Source organism: Plectropomus leopardus, chromosome 18 (assembly GCF_008729295.1).
Source record: "Plectropomus leopardus isolate mb chromosome 18, YSFRI_Pleo_2.0, whole genome shotgun sequence".
Lineage (NCBI taxonomy): Eukaryota > Metazoa > Chordata > Actinopteri > Perciformes > Serranidae > Plectropomus > Plectropomus leopardus.
Window position 1 is genome coordinate 8065327 of NC_056480.1, and position 19425 is coordinate 8084751.

At 39.7% G+C, this 19425-nt stretch overlaps 2 protein-coding genes across 2 annotated transcripts; both read right to left on the reverse strand.

Annotated features, from left to right (window-relative positions):
- Positions 1–1754: 1754 nt before the first annotated feature.
- Positions 1755–5549, reverse strand: LOC121957580. Its single transcript, XM_042506218.1, has 6 exons — positions 5351–5549; positions 4560–4705; positions 2894–2958; positions 2152–2316; positions 1969–2073; positions 1755–1871 (listed from the first exon to the last, which is right to left on the reverse strand). Exons 1-6 carry the CDS (start codon positions 5465–5467, stop codon positions 1828–1830), a joined length of 642 nt encoding a protein of 213 aa, XP_042362152.1. The 5' UTR covers positions 5468–5549; the 3' UTR covers positions 1755–1827.
- Positions 5550–10427: 4878 nt separating this feature from the next.
- Positions 10428–13987, reverse strand: LOC121957582. The gene is made up of 6 exons (XM_042506221.1): positions 13787–13987; positions 12976–13118; positions 12355–12419; positions 10843–11007; positions 10648–10752; positions 10428–10542 (listed from the first exon to the last, which is right to left on the reverse strand). Exons 1-6 carry the CDS (start codon positions 13904–13906, stop codon positions 10505–10507), a joined length of 636 nt encoding a protein of 211 aa, XP_042362155.1. The 5' UTR covers positions 13907–13987; the 3' UTR covers positions 10428–10504.
- Between the last annotated feature and the right edge of the window lie 5438 nt (positions 13988–19425).

The following is a 19425-nucleotide window of genomic DNA, read 5'->3' on the forward strand; positions in this document are numbered from 1 at the left end:
TAATAATAAATTAGAATGGTGCATTTAGTATCACAATTATATATCTAAAATGACTTTACAGAATTATAACATTTTAAAAACAAATTAAAGTTTTTTTGAGGTCATGGTCTTTGTTTTTGTTATTATTATTAATATTTGTTTACTTTTATGCTAATTTTCAGATTATTTTCTCGTACCTTTTATGAATGTCTTGCTCTTTTAGGGGGTGGGGTCTTTTTTCCTCTGTTTTTTATTCATTGCCTTCTTTAAAGGGCTAAAAACTTGCAGCACAGTTCTGGATGTGTTGAAGTTTTTCAGTTGTCATCATCGGGCTCAAGCGAAATATATATCAGCGAATCATCAGCGTAACTGTTAACGTTAAGTTTATGTGCCCTGATAATATTCCCTACAGGGAGCAGGAAGTGTGCTGAGAATACTCAACCGCTGCTCAAACGCAGAACTTCTGTATCTCACGACTCTCATAATCTTTCTACCAGGTCATTTTAGCCAAACTGAGATCTCGACTTCAGTCAACAAATCTGAATGTGAATCATGACATTTTCCATTGAAGGCGGCTGGTTTCATGTTCAGGTCACACGGGGTTAAATTCCAGAAGGACAAACATCACGCAGACAGACAGTCTGCAACATGATCTGCTGACAGAGGCTGACGAAGGCTGAGCTCTGAGTCACATTTGCTTTTTGTTGTTACCGTCGAGTAAAGTTTGCTGTTGTGTGTAACGCAACATTTCTGCGGTATTTTTTCCAATAATGTGAATGACACATAAACCCGAACTTTGATATGTGTGATCAGCCCCCTGCTGAATGTGAAGGCCTACCTATAACCTGACACAACCCCCCCAAAAACTGACAGGACATTTGGAGCCTGAGTGATGCCAAATAAAACATTAACAGACTTTGTCACTCGTTTTTTGTCTCACACCTATTTGAGGGAAGATCATTCTCTAAGTTATAAAACTACAGTTCCCATAATGCTTTGATGGATGTAAACAAGAAGTATAATGTTACCATAAAGTCGTTTCTTTTACTCCTTTCATTCTTTTACTTTTACTTTTGGGATACAACTTTTCTTTTTTCGTCGATTTTTTTTGTTTTTCAAAGCTAACTTGTTTGCATTAGAAACTTTGTGAATCAGGGGCGTTTCGAGGACATCGGGAGTTCATCCTGGACCTCTGCAGGGGGTCCAGGAGATCCTCCTTTATGTTAAAAATATGTGTATTTGTTAGTAATTAGTACTGAGCAGACACAGAATAATTTACAACTGCTGTCATTAAACGTGGTCTGTACTTTTGTTTAAAGTGGAACAATCAAACTGGTACATTTAGTCAAGAATAAGTAAGGACGGATTTTTAGATCAGGGGCTTTTTATCATTATCAGGGACTGTTTGTTATTTATGAGGGGAGGAGCTAAAAGGTGAAAGCATGTCAAATAAATCTCCAAGCACTGAGGAGGGACTTATCTATGTTGATTTTGGCTCATGGGAGGGACATACAGCTTCAAATGATTTTGCGTTAATTTTACCACCATACATTTTTTTTAAAAAATGACAATTTTTCCTGTCTTTCAAAATTTCTTGAAACATTTTATGTGATTTAAAAAAATGTATATTGGTGATTTAATTTTTTTTTTTGACAATTTTCATCTGTAAAAATGTTGGTAACATTTCTTCCTTTAAAGATTTTGGTGATTTTTTGTTCTTTTTCTGTTGGTTGCATTGTTTGATTGGACACTGAACAGAAAACAAAGGCAACATGTTTGATTCTTATATCACTTCTTGTCTCTTTGCTTCCTCAGACTTTAATTTGAAATATTAATGGAAGCTGGTCCTCAGGGAAATGCCATCTTAGTGCCCTCGCCTTCAGCACAGAAACCTGCAGAGAGAAAGACAGAAATAAGGAAATGACTTCTGTCTGACATCACAAATCTTACTGTCATTGATTGATCAGGCAGGTTTTAAAGGTCGAGCACCGTTATTCGGGTCGTAGTGGAAGTCTGGTTCTCTGGAGAATCCGAGGCAGCTTGCCTGCTTCCTAAAATGTTCCAGGTCCGAGTCCTTCAGGGTCGACTCTCTGCCTGGAGACAAAACAACGAAAGCTGATTGTTTTGGATTTAAAATGAGTTAGTTTCTTTCTTTGACTTGTTCCTTCCTACCACTCAGATAAAGAGCGCGGGCGTTTATCTCGTCCCCTGTAACGTCGCTGTGGAATTTCATCGCTTGCAGTAATTTGTCGAGGTTTCTGGCCGTGCTGTTGACGCTCATGACCATACAGCCGTCACAACTCGGCAGCAGGTGAATCTCCGAGGTAATGTTGAAGTCTGAGGACCAAAACAAAGTCAGAAAAAACCCAACTAAAGCTAAAAAACATCTACAAATGCTTGTAGGATTATTTATGATAATAATAATTTTGCTTTTCAGACGAGCAACAGTTTTCATAATTATAAATGCTGAATGCTGAATATGGACATGAAAGGACAAAAAAAGAAAAGCGATAGGTAAACATTTCCATCGTGCTGTATGTTGTATGTGTGTTTTGTGTTTTGTTTTTCTTTTTTTTCATATTGAATAAATAAAAAGTTTAAAAAATAAAAATGAGGCAGTAATGAAAGGTAACCGGACTGGAGGGGGACATAAAGCTGTGTGTCATCTGCATAACAGTGGTGGGAGATACCGTGGTTCATAATGATCTGACCGAGGGGAGCATATAAATGGAAAATAACAGTGGGCCAAGAATGGACCCTTGAGGAACCTCCTGGTTTGAGGAGATACAGACAGTAGGAGCACCTGAAGGCGGCAGAATGGCATGTTTAAGGAATCTGCAGTGTTTAATGTGTCAGAAAGATGATGCTCTAAAAGGAAAAACAAACACGTAAAGTTTCCGATCAGATGACTTACATGATGTTGACAGAGCGTTGCCGTCAATGGTTACGTTGACAACTGAGGTCATGCAAGTTCCATTTCTGGGAAACAAAAGACAAAGAGATGAGTTCATTTTCTGATGGAGCTGTTTTTAAAACTCTCACCCATGTTGACTTAAAAAGTTGAATTCTTCCCACAGATAAAGATTGAATGATTTGAAATTAAGGTAACAGCTGTGTTCTGTTATGTATTGCATTTGGGCAAGTTTAACCCTTTAAATTCTTCTCTTATCGACAGATTGGTAAGGCGTTTGTTTTGGGTTTTTTTCTACCTTGACACATTTTCAACTACTCATGTAAAGGTAAAAAACACCCTACCAGTCTGTCAACAACTAAACAAACCTTTTGTGACTTTTGGGATTTTTGCTTATTGTGTCATTTCTTAGAGTATTTTCAAATGTTCTATATCTCTAAAATCCTTACAATCCATAAACCATAATAATTGATAACATATTGAAATTGTTTTTTTCATTTGATTTTACAAAACAAAAACATATTATTCAAAGGTTTTTAAATGAGAGATGCATTAAGATTTTTTTTTTTTACACTCTGAGTTGTTTAAACTGTGTACTTTATTTAGTTTTTCTCTTTCTTCATTCCCCTAGAACAAACATGCGTACATGAAAGGAAGACAGAAAAGATCTTAAGTTTTTACAGCAAAATGGATGAATGTTTTTGGTGTTACAGTTTTTATTTTACTTTGATATATGTACAGGACAAGCAAACAATAACCACCCGTCCTATGATGGGGAAATTACCGGGGAAATACCGCGAGACTTACAGCCAAACACTACATTTGCACCACACGTACGGTAAGGTAATATAAGGTAATGAAGTGATCACATGACAGACAGTAACCTTAGCTTTCTGTTGTAACAAGAGTGGATGCTCTGGCTATCATGGTCTTTCGTTTAGATTGATATACTACATTTGAATGGCATGTCATGAGAGGTAACATGAGATCCTGACATGATGACAGTGAAGACACAATCCTTCCCTTAATGCTGCAAAAGGAACGAATGTGCTAGCTAATATCCTTCGTTTTTTAGATTTAGGATCATGCAAACAACACCCATTTTTAAAGAGTTAATAGAGACAACCCAGTGGTCCATCTTCATGTGGAAAAGTATAAATCTAACCTTTTTAATTCATGTAGTTGTAATCGATTGCTTCAGTTTAGTAACAGGACTTATCAGTTCACTTGTAACACCATTTAATGCTGTTTCTTTTTTAATGTCTTTCAGCGATGGCTGCTTTAAAAAATGACAAGATGCTTTTCTCTACTTTTGTGTGAAACCGATGACCAATTATTCAAAAAAGTACTATAAATTTTGATGGTAACTTTGCCACTGTTAACACCGTAAACTACATGTGCCTTACTTGAAAAGAAAGCTCGACAGGTGTCGTAACAGGCACAGCTGGGCAAAACGTGAATCCACGTACACCAAAGAAGTTGTCATGTGTTACACTTAAGTGGATTCAAGAAGTTTATGTGATAAAACTGAGTATCCTCAGCATATTGGTGCACCTGGATGTTGTAAAAAGGAAATAAGCAAGTCTGGAACAAAATATAGACAGAAAAAATAATGAAGGCAAACTGACACACAGTTAGTACAGTTGATGCTACGCTGTTTTTGACTCACATCTTGTCTTCCTGAGATAGAACGACTGCATTGGGGTTGAAGGGTGATGGGCTGATCTTCATCCAGGTGCTCTCGGTGAGTCTTCCAATGGAGTTATATACTTCATTATCAGTGTAACCTGTGATGAAGTTCCACCTGCCGTACATCTGCAAAACAGATAAATAAACAAAAGAAAGAAAGAAAGAAAGAAAGAAAGAAAGAGAGAAAGAAATAAAGAAGGTCAGTTAGTGTCAGCAGACAAAAATATCTTTCAATAATGGAAGCAGGGCTTATTATTTATTTAGTAATGAAATGTTTATTGAAAAAGGAAATATCATTTTAACAAACATCAGTATCCAACACAAATGTAAATATGCTGCAGTTAGCATGACTGCTAATTTACATCTGTAGTCCCTTGGCAGGAAACAGATAATACAGATAAAGAAAGAAAGAAAGAAAAAAAAGACAATAAAACAAAACAACAGTTCATACAGATGACAAACACACGTGCATTTTGGTCTTTCTCTCAAACATGGTGCTGACTACGTTTTGATAAGTGTTCGAGGGCTGCTTGGCTGGAAGCCATGTCTTGAAAAAAATACTTACTTCTAAAAATGCTTCTATACAATGGCTAATATATGTTTACATCCTAATGAGACATGTATGCTTAGCACTGATGAGAAAATGTAACATTAAGAGAGGTACAAAACTTGCAAGAATTTTCCAAAAAGCTGAATACGGCCTAAATGCCTGAATGCTAATGCCCAGTTCACAAACCCAAAGACCCAGGCAGGAGTTCGATGAGGGCTTACCGTTGAGCGGTCGTCCAGAGACAAAGGTGTGAGCATGGGTCGGCATTCTTCAGGTGTCAGAGCCGAGGTGCTGAGAAACAGCCCCACCAGTAAAAAACTGTTGAGCCACAGATTCATGATGCTACAGCTGATCAGCCTCAGAGCAGAAGTGGAAAAAAACAGATGACAGCTGCACAAAAGCAACGATGACTGACTCACCGAACCAGTCAGTCTTTATAGAAGCAGCTGAAGTTACAAACTTTTGGATTTTCCATTATTTACATAAAAAGAACTTTTTCTTTATTTTTTGCCCAGAGTTGGGCAAGCACTGTTTCACTGCCAGAATACCTCTCTGCAGGTTCAAAGGTGACTTCAGGCTTTGCTGCGAGTGTACGATTTCATAACACACTGTCGGGTTTGAATTCACTCACTGGTTTGTTGAAAGGGTCATTTTGTGTCAAAGCAGATATTACACGGAACTTATTTTCTGGTCTCAAATAGCATACTGATAAAGTTTGAACAAAATCTAAAATGCAAACAAAAGCCACGGTTTGTTTTGACACAGAAGGACCTTAAAATGCCGTCTGCCACCAACACGTACGTGCACTGAGTACACGGTACAGCACTGTGATTGGCTCAGAGGTCAGAGTGCCGTCAGGCTGGTAAACACCCGCAAACAGTCTGCAATAGGATGCTTCACATCAACATACTGCAGCCCCCCAAAGCACAGGGCCCACACATTCCCCCAAATTTGGACCTTGAAGTTTTCCATGAAGTCATGTTCCGGAAAAATCACATCCACCCACACAGAGTGACAGCCTTTGACTAGACTCCTGATAAACACTCAGGCAAGATCAGTCAAACTGCAGCAGGTTACAGGCTCTTCTCTCATCGCTCTCACTCAGAATATAAATGTTCCCCAAGTTACTGGACAGTTTTTTTGTACAAAGGAAATCCAGTTCGTGGTAAAAGGAAGTATCATCTGCATAACGACGGATATATTTATGTTCACAGCCATTGTACCTCTGCTCATTGTACCGCTGCGTACGGCCAGTCAAACAGAAAACTGTCAGATTGCAGTCATCAGCTGATCATATGTTGGTTATTATTTATTATTATTACTCCATTTTATCAGTTTCTGAATAAAAACAAGGACCTGTGTTTGATGTCACATTTTGTTTCTTTACACGTGTTTCAGGTTTTGAAATATTCGTGAGGGTTGTTCATCAGGTGAAAGTCATCTTCATGGCCTCGCCTTGAGCACATAAAGATGTAGAGACAAAGACGGAGATAAAGAAGTCAGCTCTTTCATCTTGATTTCACTGATTAATCAGACCGGTTTAAAAGGTGAAGCACCGTTTTTGGGGTCGTAGAGGAAGTCTGGTTCTCCGCTGAAGCCGAGGCAGCTCGTCTGCTCGTTAAACTGTTCCAGGTCCGAGTCCTTCAGGGTCGACTCTTTGCCTGGAAACAAAACAACAAAAATGGACGAATGTTTCTGATATAAAATGTGTCATTTTCTCTCTAAATCTTTCCCTCTTACTCATCAAATAAAGAGCCCGAACGTTGACTTCGTCTCCTGTAACGTCACTGTTGAAGTCCATCTTGTGCAGTAACTTGTCGAGGTCTCTGACGGTGCTGTTGATGCTCATGAGCTCGGCAGCAGGTGGAACACGGAGCTGACATTACCGACTGAGGACAGAAACACACACATTTTACATAAAACAACAATATTCTCCACCTGAAACAGAAACTGAATATTTTGCTCTTAGACTGAAAACCTAAGAACGTGCGTATTGTAAGCTTTTTGGAAACTGATTTTGCATTTCACATAATCAAAGTATGTCCTCAGAAGTGCACAGAATTTCATCTCAATTGTTTCAAGAGTTGGTGAGCTTTTAGTCTGGACCGAAGTGATGGACCAAAACACAATGAGCAACAATGCAGGTGTTGCTAAAAATAATGGTTCCAACGAGCCTCAAATCAGGAGCACACCCACAATAGTCAGGAGAGGCAAATCGGATGTAAAATCTGCCCAGTTACTCTCTAGTAAGGAGCTGGCATAACTTAGGTGCCGCTGATGCAGTGTTGCCGTCAATAGTAATGTTGTAGGTCGAGCCCACGCAGGTTCTGTTTCTGACAAAAACTACAGGCAAACAGGTGAGTTCATATTCTGAAAGAGTTGTTTGCTGTTTGTCTTTGCTGAGCCCAGCCCTCAAACGCCACGAGTTAATCACTTTTCGTGCAGCACTGGGAAGTCCTGCTCATAGACCTCCAGAACCTCAGAATTCACTTTCTACTTTTTAAATGTGTATGTAGCATTAAAACCTGTCAAATCATTGTCGTTTTTACTTATTACTAATTAGATTGTGTTTTGGTTTTTTTTCCAATTAGTTTTACTGGAGCAAACCTCTTGTACGGCTGCTGGTGTTTAGACAGTAAAAAAACGCAAACTTATCAAAGGAACAAAAAGGATATAAAGATATACATATATATATAGTCAATGATTAGAGGTTAAAAGTTAAATTAGTTGTTAAAAAACTGTTTGTCAGCGTCCTCAGAGGCAGTGCTGTTGCACACCATTGAAAAGTAGAGATTTATGTTCCGATGAAATAATGTGGCAGCAACAAATACTACATTTTTTTCTGAGGCCAAAATTTATTTATCAAGAAGAACTATATCATACGAAAAAAATACAGTGGAAACTTAAGACTCTGTAGTAAATCACCAAAGTCTGCTGACAGACTCACTGGTTTCAGTTTTCAGTATCTATATAATATAAATATCTGGATGGTTACTTCTGGGTTTGAAAAAAATATCAACACATTTAACTGTGTTAAATTGTCACTTGGTGATATTTAACAGGACTTCTGCGGCTGCTCTAACTGTATTTCCAGAATCGTCAAAGAGTCTAACAAACTTCTGGACAAAAGAAAGAAACAGAATCAGGAAAAGCTGACGTGCGTCCTAATCCAAACAAAAGAGGGTAGCTGGTTGCTACCTGGATTGAAATCAGAGACAGTTGGTTAAAAAGACTCAAAAATAGCTCAGACTCAAACATAATGCTAACACTCATACACTTTCCAAACAGCTGAACACTGCCTCAGTGCTCATGCCCAGTGATCAAACCCAAAGACCCAGGCAGGAGTCAGAGGAGGCCTTACCACTGAGGGGTCGTGCGGAGACAACGGTGTGAGCACGGGTCGGCAATCCTCAGGTGTCTGAGCCACAGATTCATGGTGCTAACTGGAAAAAAACGGATGATAGCTGCACAAAAGCGACGACGACTGAGCCTCACCAGAGTTGGGACGGCAATATTTCACTGCCGGCTTTGCTCTCTGCAGGTTCAAAGCGGATTTTAGGGTTTGCTGTCATAACAACTCTAATCATTTACTGATTTGTTGAAGGGTCATTCTGTGTCAAAGGATACAGCGAGTTTGCTTACGTCATAGATTTGGTTCAAACTTCATGTTTAGGCTGTATGGCCTGTATGGCAAAAAAGTAAAATATTTTCATATATAAATATTTTCATGATATTGCATGTTTTTTTGTCTCTGGAAAACGTTTTATTGTTGTACCTTAAAAAACAGCTTAGACAGAAGGCCATTTGGAAGGTTCAGTATCTTCAGACAAATAACTCCTGGAGAAATGTGGATGTGCACACACATTACGTTGAACACCAGGTCATAGTTTTCATAAACTGCCTGCAAAATTTTGAAAATGTGCAAAATTGATGGATTGACACTTCAAGTATTTCCATATGGATGTTTCTATACTTCTGGCTAGATACACGGTATTTTCTTGATGTGCCAAATTTCAGAGGCTCAGACATCACCAGAATCGGAGATATGGCCAGAATGACGAGCTAATTTTTGGTCTAAATGCCGATGTGGACTCATTGCAAGAACGCTATGAAAATGAATGTCTAAAAGTTTGCATTTTGTGTAAGGTTACAAGCTCATTGCTTCTTGTATCTTAAGATGTCCAACTTTAAAAGCGGCTCCCTCTCTAAGGCTTACATATACTCAATGTTAGATACGTAAACAGACACAGAACCAGACGCTGCCTGTTTGACAAAGACTGGTGTTGAGCTGTTGGAGCAGCTAACACTGATGTTGTCGATGGCATTTAACAGTAAGAAACTACAGAGTATAGGAAAGCTGAGAATAAGACAATGTAGAAAAGTTTAAGATGGGTTTAACCCTTTGAAACTAATTAGTTTGATTTCTTTGAAAAACATAACAAGAAGGAAACAAGCAACTAAGGAAGAAATGATCCCAAAATCAGCATGAAAATAGATACAAAGACATTTGGGTAAACCCACCTATGTGGGCAATTGGCATGGGGCTAATAGTGGAACCTGTGGACAATCCCATAATGGGCCCATTTTTCAGTCCATTTACCAAGTACAATGGTTTCCTCCTCCTGGTGAGGTGCCTCACAATTGGCAAATCTTAAGCCTCATTCCCACTGCACAAAAAAACCTGCAAACACCTGCTAACAGCTGGCTTTTTAATGCAATGGAAATGTGTGCAATCAACATTCACACCCAAGTCAAACGACTCTGCAGCAGACATGGGTTTTTATTACCTCCATCTCTGACACTGATGAGACTGCAACACCCGGGAGAACGCAGTAATTTCAGCTCCTTAACTGGCACTAGTTACAGTCCGTTTCCTCCTAAGCAGCTAAAACACTGATCCAAACACATCTGCACCGAGTTTGAAGGGGGGACTTAATAAGTAAGAGATAAATAACAAGAAAAAAACACTGAAAAGACCTCTGTTCTTGCTGCTATCTGCTGTTTACCTGCTCTCCTGCCTGTCTGTGATGTCGCACAGACACACCAACAAGACAAGGCGCAGGCGCACACACACACACACACACACACACACACACACACACACACACACACACACACACACTAAGGTCAACTGACAGAAATGCAGAATCGCTCTCCACTGGTAAGTTCAGTGGCAGTGGGAATAGAGACATTTAGCAGGTTTTAAATCTGCATGCACCCGTTAATTGCAGTGGGAATGAGGTATTAGTGTCACACAATTTTATTTGATTTTTAAATAAAAAAAACAAGGACTACATGTTTGATGCTTGAGTCACATTTAGCTTCTTTACTTTGTCAGGTTCAGTTCCAAATACTGATGAAAGTTGTTCTCAAATTCAGAAGAGCCTCACGCCCTCGCCTTCAGCACAGAAATCTGCAGAAATAAAGACAGAAATAAAACAATACAATAAATCAGTTTTGTCTGACATCACATACCTTAATTTTTTAATTAATCAGACAGGCTTAAAAGGTGAGGCACCGTTCTTGGGGTCGTAGAGGAAGTCCGGGTCTCTGGAGAAGCCGAGGCAGCTCGCCTGCTGCTTAAAAAGTCCCAGGTCCGAGTCCTTCAGGGTCGGCTCTCTGCCTGGAAACAGAACAGCAAAAATTGGTGAATATTTCAAATAAAAAAATAAGAAAAAGTGTTTTAATCTCTGTCTGTCTTGACTCTTCCTACACATAAAATAAACAGCCTGAAGCTTGATCTCGTCCCCTGTCACAGTCCTGTCGATTTTCAGGGCATCAAGTATTTTGTCGAGGTCTCTGATGGTGCTGTTGATGCTCATGACGAGGCAGCCGACGCTGCTCGGCAGTACGTGGAACTTCGAGGTGAGGTTGGCGACTGAGGACAGAAACAAAGTCAGAAAATTTTACAGAAAACAACAATGTTCTCATTCTGAAACACAAAAAATATTCAGCACCTCAACTAAAAAACATTAGAACAAGTGTGATGTAAACTTTCTGTAAACTTATTTTGTGTTTCACCCGAACTAACGACGTTTTCAGACCACATAGATGTTTCTTCTCTTTACCTCTGTGTCACAGCCTCAACTTCATTATTCTAATCACAGTTATGGAGAGACAGTCATTGGCAGTTAAAACCTCAGACTTTTATTCAACATGTATAAAAATGTGCCACTAGGAGTGAACGGGGCCTCACTTCCAACACTGTATCCGGCTGTCTTTATACATCCATGATCGGCATGCTAACATGCTCCCAGTGACGATGCTAACATGTTGATGCTTCGCAAGTGTGTTTGCCGTGTTCGGCATCTTAGTTGAGCATGTTATTTCAGTTGACACAAAGTAAAGTTCTGCAGGTATTTGATCATAAACCAGATTATTAGACAAATATGTTGCCTACCGTCCCTCAAACAACGGCGCTCGTGTGGCTAAAAATGCTTGTAAAACTCTGCAATGGTATTTATGTCCAAATCTGACAAAACTCTGAGGGTTTATATAAAGACGTATGCAGGAGAACGTCATTGTTTTCTGTCATTTACAGCTGCTTTACTGAAACTCTACAACAGGGAGACTCAGCTTGCTTTGCTTGGGGGAGACTTTTGCAAAGTGACATGAGGTCATTGGCCAATTGCAGCAGGCTGATGCATGTTTCTAGAATTTTTGGATATTTCTAGGATTTTAGGACGTTTTCAAAGTTTAAGGAAATTTCCAAGATTTTAGGATGTTTCCAGAATTTTAGAATCTTTCCTTTACTTCAGGATGTTTCTTGGGTTTTATGAGGTTACTGAAAGTTTAGGATGTTTTCTAGGATTTTGGGACATTTTTAAAATTTCCCAAAAAATTCCAGGATTGTCGGTTGTTTCTAGGACTTCAGGACATTTATAGGATTTTAAGCTGTTCCGAGGATTTGAGGCTATTTCTATGATTTGAGGACCTTTTTAGGACTGTAGGGCATGCCTATGATTTTAGGACATTTCTAGAATTTTAGGACTTTAGTGTATGAATTAGATAATGGTTGGAGGTCCACCCGGCACCCTGCTGGAGGCCGGATGTGGCCTGCGGGCCGTAAGTTTAGTATTACTGCTCTGCAAGCTTCTGGAGGCTGCGGGATGATGTATGTGATGAATCTGCAGCTATTAAAATGTCAGAAAGATGATCTACCAGGAAATCTCTTGACTAACAGAACTAACAGACACGTTGAAAAGCGTCAGATCAGGTAACTTACTTGACATTAATGCAATATTGCCATCATAAGTTACGTTGACAGTTGAGGGAAAGCAGGTCCCATTTCTGCAAAAAACAACAGAAGAGGAGGAGGTGAGTTCATTTTCTGACAGAGCTGTCTCACAAGCTCTCATTCATGTTCAAAATTAGGAGATGGTTTTGACTAATTCAGTTTGAAATCAAGGACCTGTTGTTCCAAAAGTTCCCATGAATTTCGATGTTAAATCTGTCAACGATATCACTGCAACCTGCATATGTGCCTCAGTTGGATAGAAAGCTCGACAGGCGGAGACCCAGACAGCTCAGTAAGAGGTGAACTGACCAACATCATCAGACACAACTCTGACACGTTACACCGAAATGGATTCAAGACAATTCAGTGATAAAACGGAGTATCGTGCACAACGACGAACTTCGTGATTAGAAAATCCAGGAGCAGCATATTGACAGAAATATGAAGGGACTAAGGTGGTAAAGTGATAATCTTTGGCAGGTTTTAACAGTTAAAAATGTATTTTCTTTCTTCTAATGTAATGTTTTCTTAATCATTCTAAAAATGTTATTTACAAATGTTTTCATGATATATATTTGTACATTTATATAATTATTATTATAAACTTACAACTTCTCCTCCTGAGATACAACATCTTCATTTGGGCTTGATGACGGGGTGACATTCATCCACGAGCTTTCTGTGTGTTTCAGGATGATGTTAAATGCGTCACTGTCGGTGTAACCCATGATGAAGGTCCACCTGCCGTACATCTGCACACAAACATGAGATCAGTCAGTCTAAGCAGACACAAAGGAAACATGGGGAGAAAGGCGAAACACAAATGGAAGTAACGAAACACTCAAACCCCCATTTCTTTTTTCTTCTTTTTTCCCATCACATATTTCTTTTTATTTGTGTTAATTATTAGTATTATTATTTGTTGGTTGTGTCTCATAATATTTCTTTGTCAATTTTAGTAATTTTATTTAGGCAAACCTCTTGAATGGCTACATATATTTAGACATTTAAAAGTTGTAAAGTTACTCGGGAAAAAAAGATTTTTGTAAATTAACATGTTAATATTCCTTAAAGTCAGGTAGCGTACAGGTATTAAACTTGGGTATCGTCAAGTCAAAAGCATAGAAAAAATTCAGAAAAAAAACTAACACTAACTTGAAGAGCTTTTTGACAAAGATGGTGTTGGGCCCTAAAGTGAGACTGAATCTGGTGGCCCCTAAAACATGTTTAAAATTCACAATAAAATGAAAGTGATTCACACGGGTAAGTGTTTTTGTACTTTTGGTATACATAAGGTGCCAGAATGCAAAAACAGCATCAAAATAGAGCTTGAGGATTTCTTAAAATCCTAGAAATATTCTTAAATGCTAGAAACATCTTAAAATCAAAGAAATGTCCTAAAAGTTAAATGGGGGCTTACTGTTGAACGGTCGTCCAGAGACAACGGCGTGACCTTGGTTTGGCACTCTTCAGGTGTCAGAGCCGAGGCGATGAGAAACAGCTTGGCTACCAGGAAGCAGCTGCTGAGCCACAGATTCATGACGCTACAGCTGATCGGCTTCAGGATCAAACTGAGAAAAACCCAAATGAAAGCTGCACAAAAGCAACGGCGACTGAGCCTCAGAGAGCTTTCAGAAGCTTTTATAGAAGCAGCCGATGTCAGAGTTACAAGTTGTGTTTTTGTTGCCAAAAGTTGGGCAAGGGGCAAGTGACTGCCAGTTTTTGAGAGGTTATCAAGGTTTGCTGTGTGAGTAGGATTTCAAAACAACTGTTTGTTTGATGTATTAATCATTTACTTATTTGTTGAAGAGTTGTTACAAGCAGATGTCCTATTTTTCATTATTTGCTTAAGAAAATGGAGCGAGTGCAACATGGGTGGTTTGAGGCCTCAGGCAGACCGCCAAAGTAGGAACTCCATACAGACGTGTCCAAACGTCCTGCTGAAAATACAGTGAACGCCTGATGTTGTGCCCAATTTCAGGGGCCTCAACATCATCAGAATTGGAGATATAGCTAAAGATGAAAATTTCAGCCCCGAAGAGGCACGTAGTTCGAGATGAGTTTTGAAACACCATGTGATCCTGTGAAACCCCAACGAAGGGTTTTAGAGGACTATGGGTAATTAATTGTATTGAGTTGTAAATATTGTTATTTAAATATTATTATACTGTATTTTATAATTATTATTTTAATTATAATTGATGTCGATATATAGAGTAAATCATGTGGAGTTTAGGCGGATGAAGAGAAGCCAGCTGAGGCCAAACAATGTGGAACAAATATTATTTCTAGATAAAAATCTTTGAGCACAGTCTTTGAATACAGTGTTTGCGTCGGCCCAGTTCCCTCATTAAAAAGCCACTGGATTTTGGATTTTGTTTTTAATTTTTTTTTTCTGTGTCATTCTTTTTACTATAAGCTGCTCGGCCCATCAGTTTATCTAATTTCATCTAATCTAATATAGCAAACTCTACTGCCTTTTGCTTGTATGCTGATGACACTGTCCTTTATATATTTGTATCCACTCCTGCTCAGGCTTTTTAGTAACTATTGAGTAATCAGTATGTATTTGACAGAGTGCAATAATAGCTCTGTCTGCTGCTTCTTGTCCTCAAACCAGAAAAAAACAAACCTTGTGTGTTTTATTATGTCTATGAGTAGTTAATTCAGAATTGTCAAAGAAAACTGTTACCGGAGTGGTCAACATGTTATGTTTCCTGTTTTGATTGACAGCCACTGGTCTTTTGAGGTGCATATCCAGTACATTACAAAAAGCATGAAACTTTTAATTTAGAAACAAGGCTTGCTTTTTGCTTTGTGTCAAACAGAAGTTTTTGGAGTCCTTTTTACGTGTTGATTATGGTGATGTGTTGTATATGAAAGCCCCAGTTCACGGTGCCCTGATGTATCATGAGGCTGTGACACTCATTACAATCTGTGGGTCTCTATCTCACCATTGTGCTTCATATTCAAAAATTTTTCACCATTTTATTAGATTCTAAATAAAAAACAAGGTCCACCTGGTTGAATTTAAGAAATTTTTTGTTTCTTTACTTTGTCAGCTTCAGCTTGGCATATTCATGACAGCTGTTTTTAGTTTAGGGCAGCATAATGCCCTCGCCTTGTGCACAGAAACCTGCAGAGAGAAAAATAGAGATTAAAAATAATAATAACTCTGTTTAACATCACACATCTTCACTGATTAATCAGACAGTTTAAAAGGTGACGCACCGTTCTTGGTGTCGTAGAGGAAGTCTGGGTCTCTGGAGAAGCCGAGGCAGCTCGCCTGCTGCTTGAAATGTTCCAGGTCCGAGTCCTTCAGGGTCGACTCTCTGCCTGGAAACACAACAACAAAAATGGACGAATGTTTCAGATGTAAAATGTGACATTTTCTCTCTTTGACTTGTTCCTTCTTACTCCACAAATAAAGAGTCCGGGTGCTGATCTCATCCCCTGTAACGTCGATGTCTATGTTCAGAGCCTTAAGTATTTATCGAGGTCTCTGGCCGTGCTGTTGGCTCTCGTGACGATGAAGCCGTCACCGGATGGAAGAAAGTGGTACTTTGAGGTGATGTTGGCAACTAAGAACAGAAACACAGTCAGAAACAGAAACTGTTCTTAATCAGAAAGTAAATATTTTGTGCCTAGACTGGAAAACTAAGAATGCATATGTTGTAAGCTCTCTGTAAACTGAGTTGGTGATTCATATAGTCCAATAAAGTTATCAGACAGCGTTGATTTCTTATCACGTTACCTGTGCTGCACAGGATTGTGTCATGATTTAAAGGTCTTTATTTTTTATCGTGAGAGAAAATGTCATAAACAGTGAAAATTAAAAGGTGGCACTTGATAAATTAAAGGTACAGCCCAAGTCAGAGACATCATCTACCTGCTGGGTTTTCTGTCTAAACAAACTAAAAAACACGAAGGAAAGTGTCTGTTCATGTTACTTACATGACCCTGATGCAACGTTCCCATCAATGGTTACCTTCACATTGGAGGACACACAAAATTCCATTCCTGAGGAAAAAATCACAGAACCTGAGTTAATCAAATATATAACTCCCAGGCTTGGAAATTTAAGATAAATTTGGTTTCAGTGACTAGAACCTGCTGATTCTGTCCATGAGACCTGTTAGCCTTTACTTCAGTCTGGCAGCCACGCTGCCAAAAACACAACTTGAACTTAAAATGTTTCCCAGTGGCCCAAAACGCATTTTCCCATCAGCCATAATTGTAAAAAAGACATCTGAAACTGCTGACTCAAAATCTCAAAATGCAAACAAGTTCACTTATGATTCTTTCCATTACACTTTTTTCAAGATTTATAAAGTTTTCATCAAGCATTATGACGTCATCACAATGTAAAGTCTATGAGCCAAGCGTGAACTTCCAGGCGTAACCAGCGGAGGAAACACTACTGCGTGTATTCAGTGGGGAGCACGCCACGGAGGAAACCCTAAAGCCAAGAACATTTTTTTGGCATTCGCGCCAGTTTCTAAGAAACAGTCTCCGTTGTGGTGGCCTTCCTCTATGTATATATACATAAAGGAAGGCAGATGTGTAGATGAGTCCAGGTGTTGCGTTCACCTGCCACACAGAGGAGCTGTTAAAGAGTCTTATTGCAAACCGGAGGAGTGATTGTTTGAGCTCTTTTTTCAGCGGAGCTGAAGGAGTCTGATGGAGAACGAGCTCCGCTGTCTCTGAGTGGAGTCCTGAAGGGGATGGGATGGATCGTCCGTGATGGACACTGACTGAGTCCAGGTTGTGGCCGATGACAGATCCAGCCTTGCGGATTGGTTTGTTGTACCTGCCGGCGTCCCTGGCACTGATGCTGGTCCCCCAGCAGACTACAGCACCGTAGATGGCACTCACCACCACAGACTGGTAGAAGATCTCCAACATCTCGCTGCACACATTGAAGGATTTGAGTTTTCTCAGGAAATAGTGTCGGCTCGTCCCCTTTTTGTACACAGTGTCAGTGTGGGTACTCCAGTCCAGTCTGTGGTTCAAGCGGACACCTGAGTACTTGTGGTTCTCTACGAATCCAACCTCCTCACTCAGGATCTTGATGGGCGTCATCGTGGTTCTGGTCTTTCTGAAGCCGACAACCATCTTCTTGGTCTTTGTAACATTCAGGAGCAGACGATTTGCTGCTGCACCAATCCACAAAGTCGTGGATTGGTGCTCCGACTCCTGCTCCGACTCCTGCCCATCTCTGATACACCAGCCACCGCAGAGTCCTCGGAGAACGTCTGCAGGTGGCGAGATTCACAACTGTACTGAAAATCAGAGGTGCACGGGGTGAACAGGAAAGACGACAGAAAAGTCCCTTGAGGTGCTCCTGTGTTACTGACCGCCACCTCAGACAGGAAACTGGGGCCTGTCTGACAGATAGTTAGAGACCAGGAGACGGCGAACGAACCGGCACTCATCCCGAGCAGCTTCCCACTCAGCAGGTCTGGTTGAATGGCACTGAAGGCACTGGAGAAATCAAAAAACATGATTCTCACATTGCCGCTACTCACATCCAGGTGAGAGAGCGCACGCTGCAGCAGGTCGATGACAGCATCATCAGCACCTGTATGGGGCTGGTAGGCAGACTGAAGTGGATCGAGTGCAGGTTTCACCAGTGGTCAAAGGTGGGCCAGAACCAGTCTCTTCAGTACCTTCATGACATGTGACGTGAAGTCTCGAGTCCAGATGAAGTGGCTTTCTTCGGTAGCGGTACTATATATGACTTGTATTATGTCATGTGAAAAGCCATTATTACAGGATTAATTACATTACAAAGTTCAGCTTATTAAATTGATGGCTCCAATTAACAATAAGAAAACGCTTTTGTCTAACTGACTCTAAAATCTAGGACTCGTTTTTCCGAAAATGACTCTAAATGTGCAACAGTTATTATTGTATATTGCATATGTGCCCTGGAAAGAATGCTCCACAAGTGGAGTAACTTAAAGAATGGCTTGACACATATATATTATATATATTTAACAGACACAACTCTGTCATATGTTTAACTTAAGTGGATTCAAGACGTCTCAGAGATAAAGCAGAGTATCATCTGCATAGAAAGGCATGCCATGATTGGCGAATAAGTGAGCCATTAGCAGCATATAGACAGAAAAAAACTGAAGGAAAATGGACCTAAGCAGAAAAAGTTATCATCGTCAGCAGGTTTTAACAGTAATGGACATGTTCTTCATCTTTATTCTGATCTCTTCGTGATAAAACTATAGCACATTATTCACTTTGTCAGTTCTTATGATATGCATTTGTACAGTTAATGTTGAACTGTTATCAACTTACAACTTCTCCACCTGAGATACGACAACTTCATTTGGGCCTGATGACGCGGTGATATTCACCCAGAAGCTGTCTATTATTTTCAGGATGGCGTTGAAAGCATCATGATCCGTGTAACCCATGATGAGGTTCCACCTGCCGGACATCTGCACACAGACATGAAGAGACAGCAGACACAAAGATCTCGATAATAGAAGTATGGCTGAATATTGGACCTCAGTACTCCCTTTTGGCACCAACCAAAAGGTGGATATAACCATTCAAGAGGTATTGCTGAGAAATTACCCAGAGGCTGCTGATAGATGCTGACTGCTGTTAAGCAATTTTTAATAAACTGATACGTATCTTGAATCTTAATGGTTACTTTCTCTCCTGAAAAACAGAACAAAACATAGATTTAATTGTGTTCAAAGGACTGAACAATACTTCCACTGCTGCTCTAACAGTATTTCCAAAACCCCCAAAGAGTCCACTAACCAGCTGATGAGACAAAATGAGCTGATAAAAGTCCTGTACAGTAGCAAATGTTGTTTTTACAACCTTTTTCTAAAATTCCTCATCCAAAGAAGGCATCTTTTGGCTCACATCTTGAGGAAAAAGAGGTTAAAATAATCTTTCATTGTGCAGTCGTGGGGTACTTATCCTGAGAGAAACGTCTGCTCAGCAAGTGCTAATGCCTAATGAAACAAACCCAAAGACCCCGGCAGGACAAACTGAGGGCTTACCGTCGAACGGTCGTCCAGAGAC

What these genes read in the sequence shown, in the direction of transcription:
- LOC121957580 (XM_042506218.1), bottom strand. Translation starts at nt 5,467, where the DNA reads ATGAATCTGTGGCTCAACAGTTTTTTACTGGTGGGGCTGTTTCTCAGC. An exon ending in CTCTGGACGACCGCTCAACG is followed by an intron (nt 4,706 to 5,350) that starts GTAAGCCCTCAT and finishes TCTGTTTTGCAG; the next exon opens with ATGTACGGCAGGTGGAACTT. An exon ending in CCACTACGACCCGAATAACG is followed by an intron (nt 1,872 to 1,968) that starts GTGCTCGACCTT and finishes TTCTCTCTGCAG; the next exon opens with GTTTCTGTGCTGAAGGCGAG.
- LOC121957582 (XM_042506221.1), bottom strand. Translation starts at nt 13,906, where the DNA reads ATGAATCTGTGGCTCAGCAGCTGCTTCCTGGTAGCCAAGCTGTTTCTC. An exon ending in GTATCTCAGGAGGAGAAGTT is followed by an intron (nt 12,420 to 12,975) that starts GTAAGTTTATAA and finishes TGTTTTTTGCAG; the next exon opens with AAATGGGACCTGCTTTCCCT. An exon ending in TCAGGCTGTTTATTTTATGT is followed by an intron (nt 10,753 to 10,842) that starts GTAGGAAGAGTC and finishes TTCTGTTTCCAG; the next exon opens with GCAGAGAGCCGACCCTGAAG.